Genomic DNA, 24,138 nt, shown 5'->3' with positions numbered 1-24,138 from the left:
TACGAAGACCACTATTCTGTCAAAGCAGAATAAGGTAACCTGATAACCACCGCCCAGTGGGTTGGACATCTTCCATCATGAGGTCCTTCAAGAGGCTGGTCATGGCACAGGTCACCTTCAGCCTCCCAGACGACCTCAACCCACTGCTGAACACGTGAACACCATCTCCCTAGCCCTACTCTGATCTCTCAAATATCTCAATAACAAAGACACCCATGTGAGATTCATTTTTATCGACTATAGCTCTGCCCTCAACACAACTCCAAACAAGGTCATCTCAAAACTCAGATCTAGGACTCTGTATCCTTCCTCTGCAAATGGATCCTTGACTCCACAACTATTCTCAACACCACTGCCCCACAGGAATGTATCTTCAGCCCCTTATTAACCATGCACTCAAGACTGCATGGCTGGGTTCTGCTCTAAGTCCAGATACAAATTTGCAGGTGACACCACCATAGTTGGCATATCTCAAACCGTGAAGAGACGGAGTACAGGAGGAAGATGGAAAGCCTAGTGGCATGATGTCAAGACAACACCGTTTCCATCAATATCCACAAAATAAATGAAGGAGCCGGTCAATGACTTCAGGAAACTGGATGCAGTGCACACCCCTGTTAGAATCAGTGAGCTGTGAGGTGCAGATGGATGAGAGCTTTGAGTTCCTGGGTTTAAGTATTGTGAATAATTTGTCCTGGACCAGCCATGTAGATGTTACAGCCAAGCAAGGCACACCAGCATCCTCAAAAGGCTAAAGAAATGTGGCCTGTCCCCAGTGACTCTAACCATTTTTTACTGATGCACGATGAAAAAACATTCCACCCAGATGCATCACAGCTTAAGATGGCTATTGCTATGTGCAAGACCACAAGAAATTGCAGAGAGTGCATTCAAGATGGCAGCACGTATAGTTGTAGTGGCTTACAGCTCTCCAGTCCAACCAAACTTTGCAATCTTGTCTTGAGCAATGCAATAAAGTTTTATTCTATTCTAGAGTTGTGAACACAGCCCAGTTCATCATGGAAACCAGACCCCTCTCCATTGACGCCGTCTGCACTTCCTGCTGCATCAGTAAAGCAGACAAGGACCCCTCTCCCGCCAGTCCGAAGATAAAAAATGCCTGAAAGCACATACAAAAGCCTCTGCTTGGAGGCACATACTACCAGGCTGAAGGAAAGCTTTATCTTTCCAACCCGCCTGGCTCTGGGTTCCCTCCTCCTTCCCTTTCTCCTATGGTCCACTCTCCTCTCCTATCAGATTCCTTCCTCTCCAGCCCTTCATTTTTCTAACTTACCTGCTTCACCTATCACCTTCTAGCTATCCTTCCCCCACCTTTTAATTTTGACGTCTTTTCCCCTTCCTTTCCAGTCCTGATAAAGGCCCTCAGCCTGAAGCGTCGACTGTTTATTCCTCTCCATAGACGCTGCCTGACCTGCTGAGTTCCTCCAGCATTTTGTGTGTGTGTGTGTGTTTCTTTGGATTTACAGCATCCGCAGACTTCCTCATGTTTAAGCTTTCTATCCTGCTGTTATCAGACTCTTCAATGAACTCTGTATCCAGGAATAGAAAGAACTCTGAACTCCCATTCTACCTCACTGCGGCCCTTGAAATTCATCTGCCTACTAGGATTACACTTTCTCTGTAAAATTGTATTCCGCATTCTGTTTTCCTTTGTATGACTTTGATGTAGTCATGTATGAGGTGTTTGTCTGGATGGCACACAAACAGAAGTTTTCCCACTGTACGTCAGTACGTGTGACAGTAATAAACCAGCACCAGCTCTGTCTTCAGCCCCTATGTTCTTCTTAAACTTGTCACCACTGCTGGGACATAGGGCGCTGACAGCAGCTTGCCAGATTCCTCTGTCCTGGGCCAGTCTTTCATGTCCAGGTGTAGCTCATCTATACATCTTCTAGGTGAAGATACTTCCTCTCCCAGGGATGAGGGCTTTGGAGCTGCTGTTGGCAATTCTGTAGCTCTGGGCTTTTATGGGATGCATTTGCTAGCCCCATGCCCAACCCTCCTCTTTTTGCTGCTGGACTTCCAACCAGAGATCCACTGCGTTCTGCTGACCTTTTATCCTATCTATCTCCAAGAGGACCACAACTTTGTCGAGGGGTTTGGATGCTTGCCTGCCCCAATGACATGGAGAGCTATGTCAGCTGAGTCAGGGCCTTGTGCTTTGGCTCTTGGTAGGGTCACCCATGCCAAACAGGTCAAAGGGTAGAGGCCAGACTGACACAAGTCCACCAATCCTCCAGGTTTGGGGGTTCAGCTCAGGAGTTTGACCCTCACTGGTCAAAAAAAAAATTGTTATGGAACTAGCAATGAAAAATCCTTGGAGCTTCATGGCTGCCCTAAATACCAATGGCATAACAGGCAGTAACTACTACCAGCACTGTGACTTAGCTTTTAGTAATTTTTCCCTATTATTATCTCTTTGTGTGGCTCAACATTGACTTTCTGTTGATTCACAGTGACGTGTGACGCCCGTTCATGTTGAAGCTGCTATGCAAATGGAAACTATCGAAGAACATTTGAGAGTCACGAGAGAATCTGCAGATGCAGGAAATCCTGAGCAACACACAAAAACACTGGAGGAGCTCAGCAGGTCAGGCAGCGTCAATGGAGGGGAATAAACAGTCAATGTTTCAGGCCGATGCTCTTCATCAGGATTGGAGAGGTAGGGGGAGAAGAAGACTGAAGAAGCTGGGGCAAGGGGAGGAGTAGAAACTGGTAGGTGATAGGTGAGACCAGGTGAGGGACTGGGTGGATGAAGTGGAAGAGGTAAAAGGAGGAATCTGATGGGAGAGGACAATGGTCAGTGGACCATGGGCGAAAGAGAAGGAGATGAATGCTGCCTGACCTGCTGAGTTCTCCTAGCATTTTTTGTGTGTTAGAGAACATTGGTTGCATTTCAAACATGACGGACGACAATACTCTGATCAGATAATCAGGTTTAAAATGGAAGCATACAAGATGATGTTCTCAGTGCTCCAATGGCCAGTGCATCTCCATCACAGCTCAGCCACCCACAGCTTGTCTGAGGGTATGCGATCAACTGGAAATGTTCGGATTTAATACAAATCTAGGTTGGGCTGTGCTTTAGATGGATGGTTTGACAAAAGATTGCAGAAAAGGCCTAGGCACGGCTGTACATTGTGTTGGAATAGGGCTGGATTCAAAGGCCTGCCCAATTGCACATTGAGGATGAACATGCATGTAATGTGCATCAATTTAAAATGTCCTTCCCAGAGCTGTCAGGTCTAAACTCCTAAACACACCTGTGAGACAGGCTACAGTGTCTGATGACAATTCTGTGAAGTGCCATGAGAATTCTGTATTTAAGGCAAATATTGTACTGTGGGAATAAGTGAATGACCTGAGTGAGGAAATGGGAACAGGAAAAGGAAAATTAAATTTCCTTCTAATGCAGAACAGTCACTGGCTCTTTCTAAATACCAATCCATATTTTAAAAACATTTACATAAAATAATATTGTAAATACTATATGTAATAAATTAAGGATCAAGGTTACTGACATAGTTCTAAGCATTGACAATAACCTTCAGGATATTACTGTTGATGATAAAATTATAAATATATAATAATCTAAAAACAACACATCTGATTTGAGAGTTAACCAGAACAAATATAAAATAATTTCAATTAATTAGAGCTAACTATACCTTTGTATATGCTGAGCTTTATAGATAGACTATAATAGGAGGATTGTGTTGTAATAATCCTGACTGTCTCCTGTAAGCAGACTGCAAAATATCCTTTCTGTTAGCTAGAAACTATGTACTTGTTCTTGGTCTGGGGTGAGGTGAGGGGAGAGGTGTGAAGAGGTTGGAAGGGAACAGCTGATTCTTAATTCTTGCTCTGCATTTTTCCTGCCTTCTCATCCTCTGCAGTCTTGTCCTTCTCCGCGGCTGGTGTTTTCTCCATGCCGTCCCCTCCCGTGCTTCTCCTGAAGCCGCCGCCAGCAGTGAAGGACTTTGTCTCAGAGAAGATGGAGGTAAAGGTGGGGATCATGAACGCGGGAGTACTGCTACCTACTGTGTTCAGCCGAGTCTCCTCTCCTTCCAGCAGTTTCCTTGAAAAGATTCAAAATATTACGTTATTAAAGTAGCATTTTTTTAAACACGAAGTGGGTACATGGAACACGTTAGCAGCAGTGGTGGTAATAGTAGAAAGGGGCATTTAAGGGACTGTTAGACAGGCACATTTAGTCATTCGTATGTGATTGATTGATTTTATTGTATTTTTTTCCCTGTGAATGCCTGCAAGAAAATGAATCTCAATGGTAAATGGTGATATACGTACTTTGATAATAAAAGTACTTTGAAGTTTGAACATGGATGATAGAGAAATGGAAGGCTATGTGGGAGGGAGGGGTTCTATTGATCTTAGAGTGGGTTAAAGGTTGGCAAAACATTGTGGGCCAAAGGGTCTTACTAGGCCTATGTTCTATGTTACTGAGTTCTGTGTTCTATTCTGGTTTTTGTATGGGTTTGGGGGTAGAAGATTAATTTTATTTTTTTCTGATACATAGGCTAGCAAAAACAGCACTTTCAGATCCATTTTGTAATTCAAATTCTGTATGGGAACTTGAATATTTGGTTAAGTCTATTTTTATAATGTAATTTCACATAAAACACTTTTCATTAATCTAAGCATTTAAATAAATAAATTCAACCAAATTTCAAGTCTCACCCACTTCCTCCTATCACCCACCTGCCTTTCTCCAAGCTCCACACCACCCCTCACCTACCTGGCTTTTTCTCCTGCTCCTACTGCACGGGAGGAAAGTGCTGAGAGCTGTGCACTTTGTCAGCTCCATCATGGGCACAAGCCTCCACAGTATCCAGGACATCTTCAAGGAGCGATGCCTCAGAAAGGTCATTAAGGACCCCCATCACTCAGATCATGCCTTGTTCTCATTGTCACCATCAGGGAGGACTGAAGGCACACACTCAGCGATTCAGGAACAGCTTCTTCCCCTCTGTCATTCGATTTCTAAATGGATACTGAGCCCATGAACATTACCTCACTATGTTTTTATTTCTATTTTTTGTACTACTTATTTAACTATAGTAATTCACGTTTTTTCTCTCCATTATAATGTACTGTTTTCCTCTCCACTGTACGCTGCCACAAATTTCACAACGTGTGCCGCTGATGTTAAATCCGATTTTGATTCCTCACCACTTCTCAGTTCACCTATCATGTAATGCCCCCGACTCACCCCCACCACCTCTGCTCCTTATAGTGGCCATCTTTGCTCTTCAATCTCAATGTTGATGCAGGGCCTTGACCTGAAATATCAGCAATTCCCTTCTCCCTACAGATATTGCTCGACCTGCCAAGTTCCTCCGACTGTTTGATTTTAGCACAAAGTATGTTTCTTGTCTACCAACAACTATTAAACTTACTACAATGAATATTAAGAAGCACTGAGCAAATTATTTCACTGATCGTGTTGTAGAACTGACAGGCTCTACAACAACATTCATTGTTCTTGATGATAAATTTGAAATATTCTTTTCAGATTTGATCAAATTAATTGTAAACATTAATGAATATTGACTTATCACCTCCAGAAGTTTTCAAATATTCTATTAAAAACCATAAGAGACAGGAGCAGAAGTAGGCCATTCAGCCCATTGAATCTGCTCTGCGATTCTATCATGGCTGATTTACTATCCCCCTCAACCCCCCCCCCTTGCCTCCTCCCTGTACCTTTGACATCCATACTAATCAAGACCCTGCCAGCCTCTGCTTTAAATATACCCAATAACTTAGTCTCCATATCCATCTATGGCATTGAATTCCACAGATTCACCACCCTCTGGCTAAAGAAATACCTTCATCCCTTTCTAAAGGGACATTCTTGTCCATGGATGGGTATGCTTGGATTTGCTACACAAGCTTTCAGTAAATGCTTCTGTGAGAGTTGGCAGGCTGAGCTAATTAGCACACCAGGACATTGTTACAAAGTAGACGTTTACCTATATGCAGCTATTTCAATGTCCAGGGCCATTTTGACATTGAGCAAGTCTTGGTACTCTCTCAGGTGCTGAGACATTTCACTCTTAGTGGATTGCAAAGCATTTTCAAGTTGATTGATGGTCTCCTGTTGAAGTTAAAAGAAGTACAATCAGGTTTTTAGTTTAGCAGTTTTTGTCTTCTACACCTGCTAGTAAATTGGAGATAATTGTATAGGCCATCACCATATGGCTAAGGACCCATCTTTTATTGAGATGAACTTCTAGTCAAAATATTTTAGTAAAAGCTTTAAGATTTTTTAAGTATACAAAGGGTGAAAGAAAGTTGAGGTTAGATATAGGATCAATAGAAAATGTCGTTGGAGATTTGGAACTTGGGAGTCCTTGTGCAGGATACCCTAAAGGTTAACCTCCAGGTTGAGTTGGTGGTGAAGATGTCGAATGGATTGTTGGCATTCATTTCTACAGGTATAGAATATAAGAGCAGGGATGTGATGTTGAGGCTCTATAAAGCACTCGTGAGACCACACTTGGAGTATTGTGTGCAGTTTTGGGCTCCTTATTTTAGAAATGATTTACTGACATTGGAGAGGATTCAGAGAAGAGTAACGAGAATGATTCCAGGAATGAAAGGGTTACCGTATGAAGAACGTCTGGAAGCTCTTGGGCTGTATTCCCTGGAGTTCAGGAGAATGAGGGGGGACCTCATAGAAACATTCTGAATGTTAAAAGGCCTGAACAGAATAGATATGGCAAAGTTATTTCCCATGTTAGGGGAGTCTAGGACAGGAGGGCATGACTTCAGAATTGAAAGACATCCATTTAGAACAGAGATGTGGAGAAATTACTTTAGTCAGAGGGTGTTAATCTGTGGTATTTGTTGCCATGAGTGGCTGTGGAGGCCAAGTCATTGGCTGTATTTAAGGCAGAGATAGATAGGTTCTTGATTAGCCAGGGCATCAAAGGGTATGGGGAGAGGCAGGGGAATGAGGATGACTGGAAGAATTGGATCAGCCCATGATTGAATGGCGGAGCAGACTTGACGGGCCGAATGGTCTACTTCTGATACTATATCTTATGATCTTAAAATATACAATCTTGACAGAGATTCATTCTTAACTAAATACAAGCATTAAAAGATTCTATATCTGTCACATCTAAACATTGAAAAATCATTTGGGTCAATGACCAACAGAGTACAAAGATGTGCTGGGCAACCTGCAAATATCGCCATGCTTCCGGCACCAGCAAAGCATGCCCACAAGTTACTAATCCTAACCCATACATCTTTGGAATGTGGGAGGAAACCCATGTGATCACGGGGACAGCGTACAAACCCCTTACAGGATGTGATGGGAATTGAATCACAGTCATTGATTGCTGTAAAGAGTTGCGCTAACCACTACACTATCGTGCTGCCCTCTCTATTTTGCTCAAATTATCAATATTTAGCAAAGAAATGTTCAGCGCAATCACACTATGGTGCATTTGACAATTGTTCCATCCTTCCTCAAATAATTTTCTCAAAATAATTTCCATTCGTGATATCCTTACCCACATTGTGAGCACTTACCAATTCAAAGTTCAAAATAAAATTTATTATCAAAGTACATACATGTCACCAGCTACAACCCTGAAATTCATTTTCTTGTGGGTATACTCAGCAAAATAGTAACTCTAACATGATCAATGAAAGATCAACCAGAGTGCAGAAGACAAAAAACTGTACAAATGCAAATATAAATAAATAAATAAATAAATAGCAATAAATAACCAGAACATGAGATAACAAGACAAAGAATCCTTAAAGTGAGATCATTGGTTCGGCCACTACAACTATACCAATACAAAGACTGATATCAGATTTGTAACCTCGATTTACCAGTGACTAGGTGATCCAAATCCTTTCAAATGTACAATGTAATGGACATCGAGAACTGAGCAGAAGTCTTAGACACACATATATAGCTAGGCTATTTAGACTTTTGCACAGTACCGTAGCAATTTTATGTATTGTGCTGTTCTGCTGCCGCAAAACAAAAACGAATTTCATGACATATGTGAGTGATGTTAAACCGGATTCTGATCTGGGTCTCTATTGTGGACTGAGGGTGGGAAGGGGGCAGGGAGCGGGGAATCATGGTTGGGAAAAGGGGAGGGGAGAGGGAGGGAGCGGGAAGCACCAGAGAGACATTCTGTAAGAACAATAAACCAATTGTTTGGAATCAAATGACCTTGCCTGGTGTCTCAGGGCTGGCTGTGTCTGCGTCCACACCAACCCTCGCCCCAGCACTTCTTCTCTACCACTTATCGCACACCCCTCCCACGATCTTTCACCCTCATCATTCCTAACATCCTTTGCTCCAGTCAGATTTGCTGTCTGCTCCATATTAACAAATACAGTACTGTGTAAAAACCTTAGGCACCCTAACCATTCACACGTGCCTAAGACTTTTGCACAGTGCTGTGAAAACTTAGCTTAAATTGAATTATGTAGCGTAGTGGTAAGCAAAACGCTACCACAGCCCAGCAACCTGGATTCAGTTCCGCCGCTGTCTATAAGGAGTTTGACCGTGACCAGGCATGGGTTTCCTCCGAGTGCTCTGGTTTCCTCCCACATTCCAAAGATACATGGGTTAGTAGGTTAATTGGTCACATGAGTGTAATTGGGCAGTGCAGGCTTGTTTGACATTCCCTTCCTTCCTGCCTGTTTCGCCACTGGTGTTTAGGGCAGCAACGAAGGTCCTGCATCTCTGATGGCGCTCATGGCTTCCTTCATCGTGTCAGTAGGTTTCCACCGCTGTCAGTCTGGCGAGTCCTGGGTGGAGACTCAGGAATACTATTGCACTCAGATGTAGGAGGGTTCTTCATTGCTGTTTCCACAACAATTTTGTGTGACCAGTCAGGGTTGTTATCCCTGAGCTGAACCCCTGAACCTGGAGTACCAGTGGATCACTCTTAGTCTAGACTCTACCCTTTAACCTGTATGGCATTGGTGACCCTACCAACAGCCAAAGCATAAAGCCCTGACTCCAGCCAACGTAGCTGTACGGGTCATTGAAGCATTGTGTGTGCACTGCATACACAAAGTGTTCAACTTGGTACTTACACCCGTACGTATGGTGTTTACTCCAGTAAAACAAAAACCTGCAAATAGAGCTGATATGCCATTTTAAATGCTTAAATTCCAAATTTAGGTGGATCATTGATACATTATGGAATGAACAAGGCCTGCACTTACTGGAACAGTGTACTTTAACTGCACTGCAGCCTGTGATAAACAGTAACCATAAAGCCCCAGAGGAGATATTGGGACATTATTTTAAGAAATAAGACCACATGACCAAAAGATACAGGAGAAGAATTAGGCCATTTGGCCCATCGAGTCTGCACCGCCATTCGATCATGGCTGATCCTTTTCCCTCTCAGCCCCAATCTCTTGTCTTCTCCCCATAACCTTTCATGCCCTGATTAATCAAGAACCTATCCTCTACCTTAAATATACTCAGTAACTTGGCCTCTACAGCCATCTGTGGCAATGAATTCCACAGATTCATCATTCTTTGGTTAAAGAAATTCTTCCTAATTTCTGTTCTAAACGTATGTCCCTCTATTCTCAGGTTGTGCCCTCTGGTCCTAGACTCCCCACCATAGCGAATATCCTCTCCACATCCACTCTGTCGAAGCCTTTCAACGTTCAGTGAGATCCCCCTCCTCATTCTTCTGAATTCCAGTGAGAACGGGCCCAGAGTCTGCCCTCAGAGGACATCACGGCACTTGTTAGGGCTTTGCTCTTTGGAACAAAGGGGGATTAGAGGTGACTTGGTCAAAGTGCACAAGGGGCATGGATAAAGTGGGTAGCTAGCGCCTTTTTCACAGGGCAGTAAGGGCTGATACAAAAGGGCATCATTTTGATTGGACGGAAGCATAGGTGCATGTCAAAAAGAGTGGTGGGTGCATGGAACGTGTTACGGGGGGGGGGGGGGGGGGGGAGGGGATGGTAGAGGAAAATACAGCCGAGATATTTAAGAGACTCTTAGATAGGTACATGGATGATAAAAAAAAATTGAAGTTTTTGTGAGATGGAAGGTTATGTGAGAGAGAAGGGTTAGAATGATCTTGGAGTAGGTTAAATAAAGGGCTAGTACAACACTGTGGGCTGAAGGGCCTGTACTGTTCTATATTTAAAAGGCGTCTAGTGCATTGAGCGCTCTGGAAAGTGAAGGGAGACGGTCATGTGCCATAGCCTCCGGAAACGAGGAGAGGGATGATCTATAGGGTTTATAGGGATAGAACTGTGTCGGGGTCATTTTCATGTGAGACACTGAGGGAAGTGTTGCATTTGGCTGGATGAATATTGAGTGGCTACCTGCATGTTATTGATCTCCTCGTTGTGTCTCTCCTCCATCTCCACCATTTGCTTCTCGAGAGATTCATTGGTGCTTCTGACGGCCTCAATTTCAATGTTTCTGGACTGCAGCTGGCGCCGGTACTCTGAAATCTCCTCCTTGGCCGCTCGGGCAGCCTCGTTACCGCGCGCTGCGCTCTCCGTGAAGTTGGCGAACTTTGACTTGTACCATTCTTCCGCCGCCTGTTGGTTCTTCAACGCTATCATCTCATACTGGGATCGGATTTCCTTCAGAGCGGCCGTCAGATCCGGCTTGCTCACGTCGACCTCCACCGACACCTAGCAGGAGGCAAGATCATTAATAAGGTCAGAGCACCAAGTCGCAGGACTTTGATACACAAATCACTAGACCATTTTAACAATGGTGATACACTACTGTGTAAATGTATAGCTAGGGCGCCGAAGACTTTTGCACTGTACTGCTGCCACAAAATAAAAACAAATTTCATGACATATGATAAACCTGATTCTGATATGGGTCTCTTTTGTGGACTGAGAGTGGGAAATGGGACAGGGGGAGCGGAATCATGGTTGGGAAAAGGGGAGGGCGAGAGAGGGAGTGGGAAGCACCAGAGAGACGTTTTGTAATGGTCAATAAACCAAGTGACCTTACCTGGTGTCTCAGGGCAGGGTGTGTCTGCACCCAAGCCAACCCCTCCCCCTCCCGCCCGCCCCTGGTACCTGTCCGAGATCCCTTCCGCAGAATTCCGCCCTCGCCATTCCCAGTATCCTTCGCACCCGCAAGATTTACAAACGCGCTCTCTGCTTCACGTTGACGATAGTCCTGTGCAAAAGTCTTGGGCACCCTGGCTATATACATGTACCCAAGACCTTTATACAGTACTGTGGGGTCCACTGGACGAGTGTGTTTTGCCTGGTCTGCGTCGATTTTACCTGGAGTATGAAATGTACGGCTGTTTGCACACCCAGATCCAAGTTAAAACCAGGACTAAAGTACCAGGATGAGATCGCATGGCCCTAATCACTGACTGTAAACACTTCGAATAATGTTAAATTGCAGTATTCTAATGTTGTGAAATGTTCCAACGTGACAGAGGTGGGCAAGGCGATCGAGTAGACAGCCAGAGGATTTCACCACCCCCACTTACCCCCCGGACGGAAATAAGGGGCATAATTTTAATGTGACTGGAGGAAAGTATAGGGGGGAATCAGAAGTAAGGTTGTTTTTTCACTCAGAGTGCGGTGGGCGCACGGAACACACTGCCTGAGGTGCTGGTAGAGGCAGACACGTTAGGGACATTCAAGAGACTCTTAGGCAAATGGATGAAAGTAAAATTGAGGGCTGAGTGGAAGGGAGGGGTTAGATTGATCTTATAGTAGGTTAAATGATTGGCGCAACGGTGTGTGCCGAGGGTTCGAATTACAAACGGATGATAAATCAAGATTTCTTCTGACGTTGCAGGAGGAATATTGATCAAAATTCCAAATAATGCTCCTGGATGATACCATGTTTGTTTTAAACCATTAACCCTTTGCACCAGAGAGTCCAGGTAGGAACTTGGTTTCCCATCGCAAATCAAGGACATTGCCCGTGCCCTAAAAGACGAGGTAGCCCCACCATAGCCTGCACTCATTTAGCTGGCTCCAAACCAAACTATATTCTTCTGATTCTATTTCAATGACTACGATTTGAACTACAGTAATGGGAGGCGGGGTGGAAACAGGTCTGTATCAAAGGGGGTGTAAGGCGCCCCTTCCCTCCGCTAGCACCTGCTTAGCCCCCCGATCAGGGTCAGGTGAAGCCATGGGAGCTGCCTGACCTGCTGAGTTCCTCCAACATTTTGTGGGTGTTGCCCTGAATTTCCAGCATTTGCAGGCTTTCTCGTGTTCATAAAATTACGCATTTTAGGGAAAAAAAGTCGGTCGTTCCTATAACAGCAACAAAAGGAGGAGAAGCATTGAGATCGTCCTGACAAGTCGCATCTCCATCGGGGATGGGAGCAGCAGAGCATCGGACAGGAAGCCCCTACAAAGGACTGTGAGGACAGCTGACAGGATCACATGGGTCTGCCTAATATCCATCGGGGACAGTTATCAGGGGCACTGCGAACGCAGGGCCCTTAGTATTATTAAGGATCCCACCCATCCATCCGGCATCTTCTTTGTCTTTCCACCATCAGGCAGGAGACTCCGATGCACAAAAACAAGGATGGGAGACAGTTTCTTCCCCCAGGCCATTCGGCTTTTGAACCCCCTGCTACATCGCATTCGAAATGTCGCCGGATAATCTGTACCTTACAATATTCAACTTTGTCATTTTTGCGTGACTCATCTGTAGATTTTCTCCTTACCTTCATAAACTAAGTGTGTTAAGTGTACTACTGTGCTTTACACTCTGGTCCGGATTAATATATACATGTATATAGTTAAACGACTTGACTTGAAAATAAACCAATTAAAAATATTTCACAAGAAATTAACCGTTGTCTTGATGCCTCCGGAACGGGGTACAAACGAGGAAGCCGAGAAAAGTTGAAGTAATTCATTAAAAGCATGAATTCTGCCCCTCATTAGAGGCAATACTTGCAGTGTGATTTTTTTTTATCGAAGTCTGAAAGATACAGAATGCAAATCACAAAATTGATTTTGAACCAGACAGCGCCTGGACCACAGCCAGCCGCTCTGCAGCCCAGTGCGGCCGTGCTTCCGTCGAGAAGGTGACCGGATCCTCATCGATCAATGCAGGAACGGAGAATCTAAACACAACAGATTCTGCAGGTGCTGGAAATCCAGAGCAACACACGCAAAAATGCTGGGGGAACAGCAGGTCAGACAGCATCTGTGGAGAGGGATAAACTGTCAACGTTTCAGGCCGAAATACTTTATCGGGACCCAGCTTTCCTGCGTCCCGCCGGGGTATGATGCTTCGTGCAATTCATTAAACATATTCAGCCAACATTTTTTTTTATATTTCAGAGTCGTGTTAGCACGGAAAATATCAGCCTTGCCATAAAATGCTGATTTAAAATGTTTATACAAATAGCGACCTGACAGCTAATTTTCCGTGCACACCCTGTATCCCTTAGTAAAACTCTACCCATCTCCGTATCGAATGTGAAAACCAGAAACCTGCAGAAATAAAAACAGAAAACATTGGCAACACTCAGTCAGGAAGGCAGCATCTGTGGAAAGAGAAACGGTTAAGTTTCCCGGTCCGCCCCCCCCCCACCCCCGTCTCCTTCATGGGCACTAGCCCCCCACCCCCCAGCATCTAGGACATGCCCTCTTCTCATTGCTACCATCAGGGAGGAGGTACAAAAAGCCTGAAGATCCACACTCAGTGTTTTAGGAACAGCTTCCATCAGATTTCTGAACGGACAATATTTTGCCCCCCTTTTAAACTATTATATATACACTTCCCTTATTGGAATGTATAATCTAGTTAGGTGTTGCACTGTCCCGCTACAGCAAAACAGCAAATTTCCGGACATATGCCAGCTATAATAAACCCGATTCTGAATGCAGACGCAAGGGACACCAGATCCTGCAGAACTCAGCGGTCAGGCACCATCTGTGAAGGGAAGCAGGCGTGAATATACCAGCCTGGCTGCCTAGTTGGGGGCACTTCCCGCATCCCCGCGCGTTCTACCTGGGTCGCCTGCAGGGCGGCTTGCAGGTCGGCCACATCCTCCTGGTGGATTTTCTTCATGAACGCTATCTCATCCAGGAGAGACTCGATCTTCTTCTCCTGCTCCAGCCTGGCCAGGGTGGCGTCGCCCAGGTCTTTCCTGTGCGCCTTTAGCGTGGCTTCGGCTTGCTTCCGCAGCTGGAGCTCCTCGTCGTACTTGTCCCGGAGCTTGTCGAGGCAGTTGGCCAGGTGCTCGCACTCCAGCCGCAGCTGGCTCCGTTCGTGGCTCAGCTCCTCCACCCTGGTGCGCAGGTCGCGGATCTCCTGCTCGTAGACCTGGTTCAGGCGGGACGGCTCGGACTGCTTCTGCCTCAGCACGGTCACCTCAGCCTCCAGCACCTTGTTCTGCTGCTCCAGCTGATGCACCTTGTCGATGTAGGTGACGAAGCGGTCGTTCAGCCCCTGAAGCTGCTCCTTCTCGTTGGTCCTGATTATCTTGAACTCGTTGTTGACTGCTGTGCATTGGGACAGGTCGAACGAGTCGGGGGAAGAAGGGAAGTGGCTAGTTCTCTTGTAAGAGAAAGGGGAGAGACTCCTAGACACGGACACCTTCGTCACCGAGCTCCGGGACGGGCTGCTGGATGTCAACCGACTGGACAACCGAAGGCAGTCGCCCAAACCCTTACGGTAGGGTCCATGGTAAAAGTCGGTGGTGTAGCTCATCTTGGGGATCAGGCTGCGGACTCTCGCCCTGCGTCGAATGAACAAAGGCACCTCTGCAAAGCCTCCCTTTAGTACCCGACATGTGAGCAGCCACAGCGAATCCGCAGCGCCCAGCACCCCATTCGGCCCCTCCCTTGTTACGACCCTCCGAAGCTTACGGTCCTTGCAACCAGATCACGTCGTGCCTGACTTCAGCAGAAAATAAACGCAGTTCTGTAAATGTTTAATACTGACTTTTAAGAGGCGGATGGCGGGGCGGGGAAAGAAACATCTATAGATCTTAAACATCTCCCCACCCCCTCCGCGAAAGATGCTGGTGTTATTTTATGTGGTACACCAGAAGTGAAAACGTGAAGTAACCGATGCGCCGCCACAGTCTATCTGTCCATTTCCAGCCGTCAAGTCACCGAAGCGTAAAGATCCGTCTGTCCCCGTCTTTATTTTCTATACGCGTGGATATTATTGAGTAGAAATAAGCGAACTGCGCGACACAATGTCATACACACTCTATGGTGGATTTACACCTTTTCTGATAGCGCCTGGAACAAATTGTCAGAACTGAAATTAACTATTTTTTCCATTCGCAAAAGGAATAACGCTGACTTTTATACTTAGTAATTACATCCCTGAACACGCTTTTTCCTATTGTCCCAAGTTTAAAATCGGAATATTGTGTCTGAAATTCATCTTTAACCCCCTTCCACTCCTCGCAGACGATAAAATCAAAGCGGCAGGGATTGGGGTCACATGGGCTGCACCTTCATCTTTCAGACAACCAATCACGTTGCAGCATTTGGCTGTCCTTTAAATTTACAGGGGGTGGGTGCAGTTGCCGCATTGGAGCATCTGAGTCGGCTGTAACAGGCAAAAAAAAAAGCAGGACCACAGCAGGTCAGGCAGTATCTATGGAAAGGGATTAGGACCCGACGTTTTGGCCGTAATGTCAACTGCGTGTTCCTCTCCATAGATGCTCCCTGACCTACTGCGCTCCTGCAGCATTTTGGGTGTGCTGCTCGCTGCCCTGGATTTCCAGCATTGCAGGAAATCTTGTGTTTTCAAAATTAATTTGTTTATTGAGATTAATTAGGCCTTTCCGGCCCTTCATGCTGTGTTGCCCAGCAACCCCCGATTTAACCTTAGCCTAATCACAGGACAATTTACAATGACCAACTACCTTACTAACCAATGTGTCTTTGGACTGTGGGAGGAAATCGGAGCACCTGGAGGAAACTCACGTGGTCACGGGGAGAACGTACAAACTCCTTACAGGCAGCGGCGGGATTTGTACGTGGGATACTGGTACTGTAAAGCGTTGTGCTGACCACTATGCTACCGTGCCACCACCCCCCCCCCCCCCATGATCTGAGTCGGTGTCCTCCCTTCAGTGTCAAATGATCGAACGCTGGTGTGGAGGAACGACAGACTCCCGTTTAGAGGTGGAAACAAGACGGAATTCATAGGAATTCCAACAGAACATTGGTTGGTCAATCGAGCAACAACACCATGAGATGAATCATTCTTGGAACACAAGCGACACCCCGATAAGCACTAATTGGGAGTCCGCTTTAAATAATCGCAGTATGTGGAAAACCCGCGCCAGTCAAAATAAACTTGACAAGATGAAGCAGATAGCACAAAGGCTTAGGGACTCTAGATAACACAGCAATGAACAAACACAGGACCACACGACACATGAAACTCAGCAATTCAAATTCACACTTCAATTAGGGAATTTTAATGCTACATCACTCCATGACCGAAGGGCCCGTATCTATGCTGTAGAGCTCTAGGACGCTATGACCAGACCCCCTGTTGTAACATGAATAAAGTCACTGGAGAGAGAGACGGAAGCTAGTGCATAGAGAAGTGGTTTATTCAACAAGAATGAGTGGCAGGCATCACACTGTGACCCTTTCAGAGGAAGAGGCCTGTTCCAACATTACATGACATTTTATATGCTAAAGATCAACAAACAATTCTATATTTACAACGTATCTACAATGCTTCCTTTGAATTACATTTAATTTTCACACCTCCTTCTTTGCACCCACTGTCCAGACAGCCAAAGTGAATGTTAATCATCATTGGTTTTTCAATTATCAGCTGTCCACAGCTCCAGGAACCTATTATCCAGGGCTGCATTTTAAATTTAATCTGCAGTCCACATTCAGCTCAAAAGATTGGCTGCTGAAGGTGATGTTCACTATATACCCTAAGTCTAGAATATACCCTAACACCCCCAGGTTTATAGTAATCTTCAATGACTAGGTTTCACACAAATTTCAACTGTGAGCAAGGAGAAGGAACTTCAGTATTCGGACCGACTTGAGATTTTTTGAACGGGTTGGTTCCATGGCTCTTCTTTGTTTAGTGACTGTCTGTGGGAAGACAAATTTCTGGGTTGGATGCTGCATACATACTTCAATAATAAATGTACTTTGAGCTTTGAAATTGTGGGGTTGATTTAAAGAGATTACATTTATTTGTCATATGTGCATCGAAATGCAGTGAAATGCGTTGCTCGCGTCAAATCAAATCAGCGAGGATTATGCTGGGGGCAGCTCACAAGTGTCGCCACAGTCCCAGCACCAACACAGCATGCCCCTAACTCACTAATGCTTTTGGAAGGTGGGAGGAAACCTGAGCATTTGGAGGAAACCCACATGGCCTTTGGGAGAATGTACAAACTCCTTACAGACAGTGGTGGGATTTGAACCCTGATCTCACAGCTAGTGCTGTGAAGTGCCGCATTAACCATGCCTTGATTTCCCAAGAGCAGAGAAGATCTGACAAATTGTTTTCAGTAGGAACAGATGCCCCTAGTAGGAAGGTTCACAGAGGACTTGGATTTAAAATGATTTCCAAAAGGACTAGAGGTAAATGAGGAATATAGGCAGGATCAAATCTCAATAATGGGTTTATATTTGGGATGTGGATAAATACTGGAAATAGAAAGAGGAACTGCAGCGTTGTTGGGGAAAAGAGCACGGCAGTGGGAATAATAGGACTGCTGACTGCAGCAAGGTAACAGCTCAGGGTGAAAGTACTAACAGCAGAAAGGAAGGCAATTCGTTCCACACCGGACACATCTGATTGCATTAGGAAGCAGCCACATTAATTTACTTGCTTCAAATGTCTTCAATGTGTACTTTTAACTGAGTCTTAGAGCCTTAATTAAGCAGGCACACATCACACGAGGCTGCTGCTTTGGTCTAATGAAGTGGGAAGGCAATGTGCTGTAGCTGACGTTTCCCAACGGGAGTAATTAATGTCTCTGCAGTCCTATGCTGCATCAGGACTGGTGCAGTTCTTCACCTCGGGCAGCTTCTTGTCGTTTGCTTCAGCCCCGCAGATAATCAGCCCTGCACAGTTCCGGAAGTGTTAATAAGTACGAAGGCTGCCTACATTACATGTTTTGCCACTCCTGCCTTTACTGCAGTTTAAAGGACCATCTATTTATTTAATACCTCAGCAAATATTGATAGGGCTTCAATTAAAATCAATGCCTGACAGGGGTTGGCTTTGCTGAATGGGATGTAGACACTGAGGCATAGGTTAGTCTACATTTAAATAGGCTATCTCCTCCAAGAGGACCACAACCTTGTTGTAGGGTTTGGAGGCTTGCAATCCACAAAACTATGCTGGCTGGAGTCAGGGCTTTATGCTTTGGCTCTTGGTAGGGTCACCCATGCCAAACAGGTCAAAGGGCAGAGGCCAGATTAAGAGTGGTCCACCAGTCCTCCAGATTCAGGGGTTCAGCTCAGGGCAAACAACCCTGACTGGCCTAAAAAAAATATAGTTGTGGAAACAGGCTGCACTAAGCGCCAGAGGCATAACAGGCATTTGATTGATTGATGATGAAATAGGTTATCTGTTAAGGATTGTTCCGGGGTTATGACATTATGCATAATTGTTGATTAACTAAAACAAGTGACAGTCTTCAGGAAATAAAACCAATATACAATTTTGCCTAATGTTTCTTTAATCAATATACGTTTCCTTAATCAATACATTAATGTTTCCTTAATCAATATATACAGGTCCAAACTAGAGAGAGTGTGATACTGGATTAGGGAGTAAGACAGAGCAGGTGACAGAAATGTGTGCAGGGGAACACTTTGGATCATGTTATGTTTTGTAACTTCAAAACATTAAACTAGTTCAAAGTAAGACACAGGAGTCCAAAATGTGGGTCTAACTTTGTGTTTTACTTTGAGCGAAGTGCACATGTATCGTGTGGTAGTGTGGTGATGTTTGCAATTCATGTATCTATACATGTACGTCTACACGGATGCACAATATTAAACGCACAACAGATCCAATGATCTTAATTATATTATTTTCATGATAATGAAGGAGAAGAATAGATTGCTACTTGGTCCTTGGATTGCTACTCTAAATTGGAGAAAGGCCTATTTTGATGGTGTCAGAAAGGATCTGGTGAACGTGGATTGGGACAGGGTGTTTTCTGGCAAAGATGTACTTGGTAAGTGGGAGGTGTCACAGTGAGTAGTGGCAACGACTGAACCTAGGTGCCAAGGAACAACAGACTCCCATGTAGAGATGAAAACAAGAGTTTATATATAGGAATTCCAACAGAACGTTGGTGGCATGGCCAAGCAATGGCACGGGACAAATCATTTTCGGAAGAAGGACCCCACAGTCAGCACTAATTGGCAGTCCGCCACAAATGATCACAGTACGCTGAAAGCCCGAGCCAGTCAAAGTTGATAAGGTTAAACAGAAATCACAAGTTAAGGCAACAATTAACAGATACAGGTGTTCTAGAACTCTCAGAGCCAATGCTTTACAGCTGGTCTCACATGCCTGCAGGTATCGTGACAGGGAGGGTCTTCGAAAGTGAAATTATCAGAGTTTGTATGTTTCTTTAGAATAAAAGGCAAGGCTAATAAGTTTATGGGATTCTGGTTTTCCAGGGATATTGAGGCCTGGTTAAGAAAAAGGAGGTACATACATAGCAGGTAGAGGCTGGAAAAGAATTAGGAGCTTGAGGAGTGTAAGAAATGCAAGAGAATACTTAAAAGAAAAATCAGGAGGGCTAAATGAAGCCATAAGGATGTTCTGGCAGACAAGGTGAAGGAGAATCTCAAGGGGCTTGTACAGATATATTAAGAGCAAAAAGATAGAAAGGAACAAAATTGGTCCACTTGGATGCATGGAGTCTAAAGAGATGGGGGCAACATTCCCTCTATTTTCATTCTTTGAAATTCAGAAATGAAATGAATGGCTCTCATCCTCAGCTGAAGGTTACAATTCAAGTGGAAATTGCAGTGCTGGAGTAGAACTGGAGAGAAATTGACAGCTGTAGACCTGATTTATGGCTGATCAGCTTTCTACTCTGATCGAACTCTCATTAAGTCGGTGGGAAAAATGGGTTGAACTATTGATTAGCTTCACAAAGAGCTGAGGCAGTAGTTAAATTGAAAGCACCGAGATTTAGGGCAAATGCTTTTCCACGATGACCTTTGACAGGGATGACAATTTAAGAAACAAACTCAATACACAAAACGCTGTGAGTTGGAGAGATACATGGCCCAGGAAGCAGACCTCCTGAATTATTTTGTACTTGTGCTTGGTATGTGATATTTTTAGAATAGGTGCATTTATTACCCACTGAATGAGATGTTCAACCATGGATTTGCCCGCTGTTTTGTCTGGACATAAAAGATACCATGGCGCAAATTAAAGAACTACTGGGTTCTCCCCGGATAACAATTATCTGGATAATATTTATCCTTTAACCTTCAACAAAAATATCTTATATTTCTGGTGCAAACACGAGGAAATCTGCGGATGCTGGAAATTCAAACAACACACACAAAATGCTGGTGGAACACAGCAGGCCAGGCAGCATCTATAAGGAGAAGCACTGTCGACGTTTCGGGCCGAGACCCTTCGTCAGGACTCAGCCCGAAACGTCGACAGTGCTTCTCCTTATAGATGCTGCCTGGCCTGCTGTGTTCCACCAGCATTTTGTGTGTGTTGTTTGAATTCCTGGTAATTTTTACAGTCCTGTTTGTGGTAGCTTGCTGTGTGGGGTTTGGTGGTCATGCTTCCAGGATTGTAACAACAGTGGATAACATTGGGGTAGAAGCCGGTCCTTCAGCCCATTGGGACGTGCATTCAGACCTTTGTATCTTCTGCCTGATGGGACAGAGAGGAGAGAGACCACAGTCTACTCCAGAGGACAGCATTCTGCTTCGCCTGCAGTGTACTCACAGACATTCACTCCACTACTGGGGTTGCAGGAAGATGATAGGAGCATGGGGAAATAGAGCAACTGTGGTTGAGTGGTAGGATGGACTAAATGGGCCAAGTGGCCTGGTTCAGCTTCCATATCTTATGGTCTTCTGAGTCAGGCTAGCAAACCTTGTAGTGTAGTGTTCAATGGTAGCTGCAGGAAATCACTAGATTTCTAAGTTCAAAGTAAAAATATCGAAGTTCATATATATAACCATATACAACACTGAGATTTATTTCCTTATAGAACATAGATCATAGAACACAGAAAATCTACAGGACATTACAGGCCCTTTGGCCCACAACGTTGCACTGACCGTGTAACCTACTCTAGAAGCTGGTAAGATACCATGGCACAAATTGTGGGCATACTCAGTAAATCTATAGAATAATAAGTATAACAGAATCAATGAAAGACTAGGTCATTCAACCAAGGTGCAGAAGACAGCAAACTGTGTAAATACAGAAAGGAAAAACAATAATAATAAAAAATAAATAAGCAATAAATATCGAGAACATGAGATGAAGAGTCCATGGAAGTCAGTCCATAGGTTGTGGGAATATTTCAATGATGGGGCAAATGAAGTTGAATAGTTATCCCCTTTGGTTCAAGAGCCTGATGGTTGGGGGGTAATAACTGTTTCTGAACCTGGTGGTGTGAGTCCTGAAGCTCCTGTACCTTCTTCCTGATGACACTGATGACAACAGCGAGAAGGGAGTATGCCTGGGGTGGTGGGGGTCTCTGATGCTGGATGCCGCTTTCCTGCGATAATGTTTCATGTAGATGTGCTCAATGGTGGTGGGGGTGGGGGGCTTTACCCATGATGGACTGGGCTATATCCACTATTTTTTGTAGGATTTTCTTTCCATAGCCGGGGGTGGTAGTGGGGATAAGCTCCTACTATCTATAAAGTGCTCCAAATGGCATGTGGCTCCAACAGCCCCTGACAATTAAGTCGAACTCTAGGCCTTCACATGTGGCTTAGCTACTAGGCCCGGCGGAACAGTTTCTACTGACAAGAGAAGGGGCAAAGGTGGACCACTGGCACCTCAAAACCAGTTGCTTCGGGCAGCTGGGGCTCATCAGCCTTGGTTGGCAGTTCACCCAGGAAAAGGAAAACTCTGATTTTAAGCCTCTGCTGCCTTGCAGCCATACCCACCCATGGGAAAGGCTTCGGGAGTAAACCCTGAGGAAGAAATCTGGAGCCAGGGTCTATAAGGCAGTTTGATGTTGTTTACAACTTCACTCTGGTGCCAAGCTGTATCGGTGCTTGCCCTTCTTTGGACTACATCAGTGATATGGAGAGGGGAAACCTGCCGCATGGGTAGCAGCTATTTGTTCAAATATTCCCACACAGTCCACCAGAGGAACAAATCCATGATCCCCTGGGATCGACGGCTGCCCACTGCTACAGTTCTTTCTCCAAACTGCTCACCAGAACTGCCCAAAAGGACAAAGTGCTCCAAGAACAGGATGGTGGGGATATTCAGTTGTAAACCTCCTTTTTAAGCTTCTAAGTGTAGTTGGAGCATTCACCTGCACATTGTGCAGCGCGTGATCCACGCACAGCCCACTGAGGCTGCAGGACTTGTCGCAGTGTAGTCGCTCGTGGTTCGGTGCAGCTGCAAATTTGCTGCTATGATACTGAACCTTGGACACCTGGCCAAAGAGCAGTGCGGGTCACGGACTGGAAAGCACGTCCGGATAGAGGAAGCAGCCCACGCAAGCACTCCTTAAAGGGACAGAACACACATGAAACATTGTCGCTGGGGGGAGGTTTGTTACAGAAAGCAGTGAGTGATGGATCAGAACATAGGACAGTAGAGCACAGTACAGGCCATTCTGCCCACAATGTTGTGCTGCCCTTTTAATCTAACCCTTCCCTCCCACATACCCCTCCATTTTCTTTTCACCTATGTGCCTATCGTAAATGTTCCCAATGTATCTGTCTCCGCCACCACCTCTGGCAGGGTGTTCCACACACTCACCACTCCTTGAATAAATAGCTGCCTCTGACGTCACCTCCATACTTTCTTCCAATCACGTTCATGCACCCTCATATCATGGCTTGCAGTGGGATCTGGACCTGTTGGGAAATGAGCTGAAAAACTCAGATGGAATTAAACGCAGACAAGTGTGAGGTGATGCACTTTGGTACGACCAACCGGGTTAGGTCATACACGATGTATGGTAGGGCACTGAGGACTGAGGTAGAACAAAGCGATTTGGGAATGCAGTCCATAATTCATTGGGAGTGATGTCACAGGCTGATAGGGTTGTAAAGGAAGTTTTTGGTCCATTGGCCTTCATAAACCAATGGATTTTGTACAGGAGATGGGATGTTATGTTGACTTTGCATAGGGCATTGCTGAGGCCTAATTTGGAAAGTTGTGTGCAGTTTTGGTCATATGAAAGGTGTAAATAAGGTTGACAGAGTACAGAGAAAATTTACAAGGATGTTTCTAGGTCTGGAGGACCCACATTATAAGGAAAGATTGAATAGGTTTGGACTTCATGTCTTGGAACATAAAAAATTGAGGAGATATGATAGAGGTATACAAAATTATGAGAGTTTTTTCCCCCACTGAGGTTGGGTATATGTACAACCAGAGGTCATAGATAAGGGAAAAAGGTGAAAAGCTTAAGGGGAAACTTCTTCACTCAGAGGGTTGTGAGAGAGTGGAACGAGCTGCCAGCTGAAGTGGTGCATGCGAGCTCAGTGTCAATGTTTAAGAATGTTATGTGGGGGTTAGTTTACTTGTCGGTGGAAAGCGGCTTCCATCGATCGGGCCTTTTGGAGGATGTGGCAGCTTTTCCCCTTGGTTGCCCTGTGTGCCATGGCACCAGTATCTAGTTTCAGGCACCTCACGGGTGTAAGAAGGGGAGGTTCAGTCTCTGTCCTTTTGTTCCCTGGGTGAGCTTCACACCGATGTCGCGATCAATGCTGATGAACCACTGGGAAAGTGTACTCCAGGCTTAGAAGGCCCGTGCACACTCTCAGCTAAGTATCTACAGTATGTGTTGAGCAGTTAATTTTGTAGCTTGTGTAACTTGGGTGGGGGGGGGGGGGGGGAGGGACGTAGACGTTTGGTCAAATCTTTTACTGTTTGTAAATGAATGATTAAAATGCTTATCCATCGTCAGT

At 45.0% G+C, this 24,138-nt stretch overlaps 1 protein-coding gene across 1 annotated transcript; it reads right to left on the bottom strand.

Annotated features, from left to right (window-relative positions):
- Positions 1–335: 335 nt before the first annotated feature.
- Positions 336–14,932, bottom strand: LOC140735817 (low molecular weight neuronal intermediate filament-like). The gene is made up of 4 exons (XM_073061327.1): positions 14,030–14,932; positions 10,381–10,698; positions 6,015–6,139; positions 336–4,099 (listed from the first exon to the last, which is right to left on the bottom strand). The coding sequence occupies exons 1-4, from the start codon at positions 14,729–14,731 to the stop codon at positions 3,874–3,876; spliced, it is 1,371 nt and encodes a 456-aa protein (XP_072917428.1). The 5' UTR covers positions 14,732–14,932; the 3' UTR covers positions 336–3,873.
- Between the last annotated feature and the right edge of the window lie 9,206 nt (positions 14,933–24,138).

The sequence above is a fragment of the Hemitrygon akajei genome, chromosome 1 (genome assembly GCF_048418815.1).
Source record: "Hemitrygon akajei chromosome 1, sHemAka1.3, whole genome shotgun sequence".
Lineage (NCBI taxonomy): Eukaryota > Metazoa > Chordata > Chondrichthyes > Myliobatiformes > Dasyatidae > Hemitrygon > Hemitrygon akajei.
This window is presented reverse-complemented; position numbering and strand designations above follow the sequence as displayed.

What these genes read in the sequence shown, in the direction of transcription:
- LOC140735817 (XM_073061327.1), bottom strand. Translation starts at nt 14,731, where the DNA reads ATGAGCTACACCACCGACTTTTACCATGGACCCTACCGTAAGGGTTTG. An exon ending in CCGCCCTGCAGGCGACCCAG is followed by an intron (nt 10,699 to 14,029) that starts GTAGAACGCGCG and finishes GCCTCCTGCTAG; the next exon opens with GTGTCGGTGGAGGTCGACGT. An exon ending in AGGAGATCAATAACATGCAG is followed by an intron (nt 6,140 to 10,380) that starts GTAGCCACTCAA and finishes TAACTTCAACAG; the next exon opens with GAGACCATCAATCAACTTGA.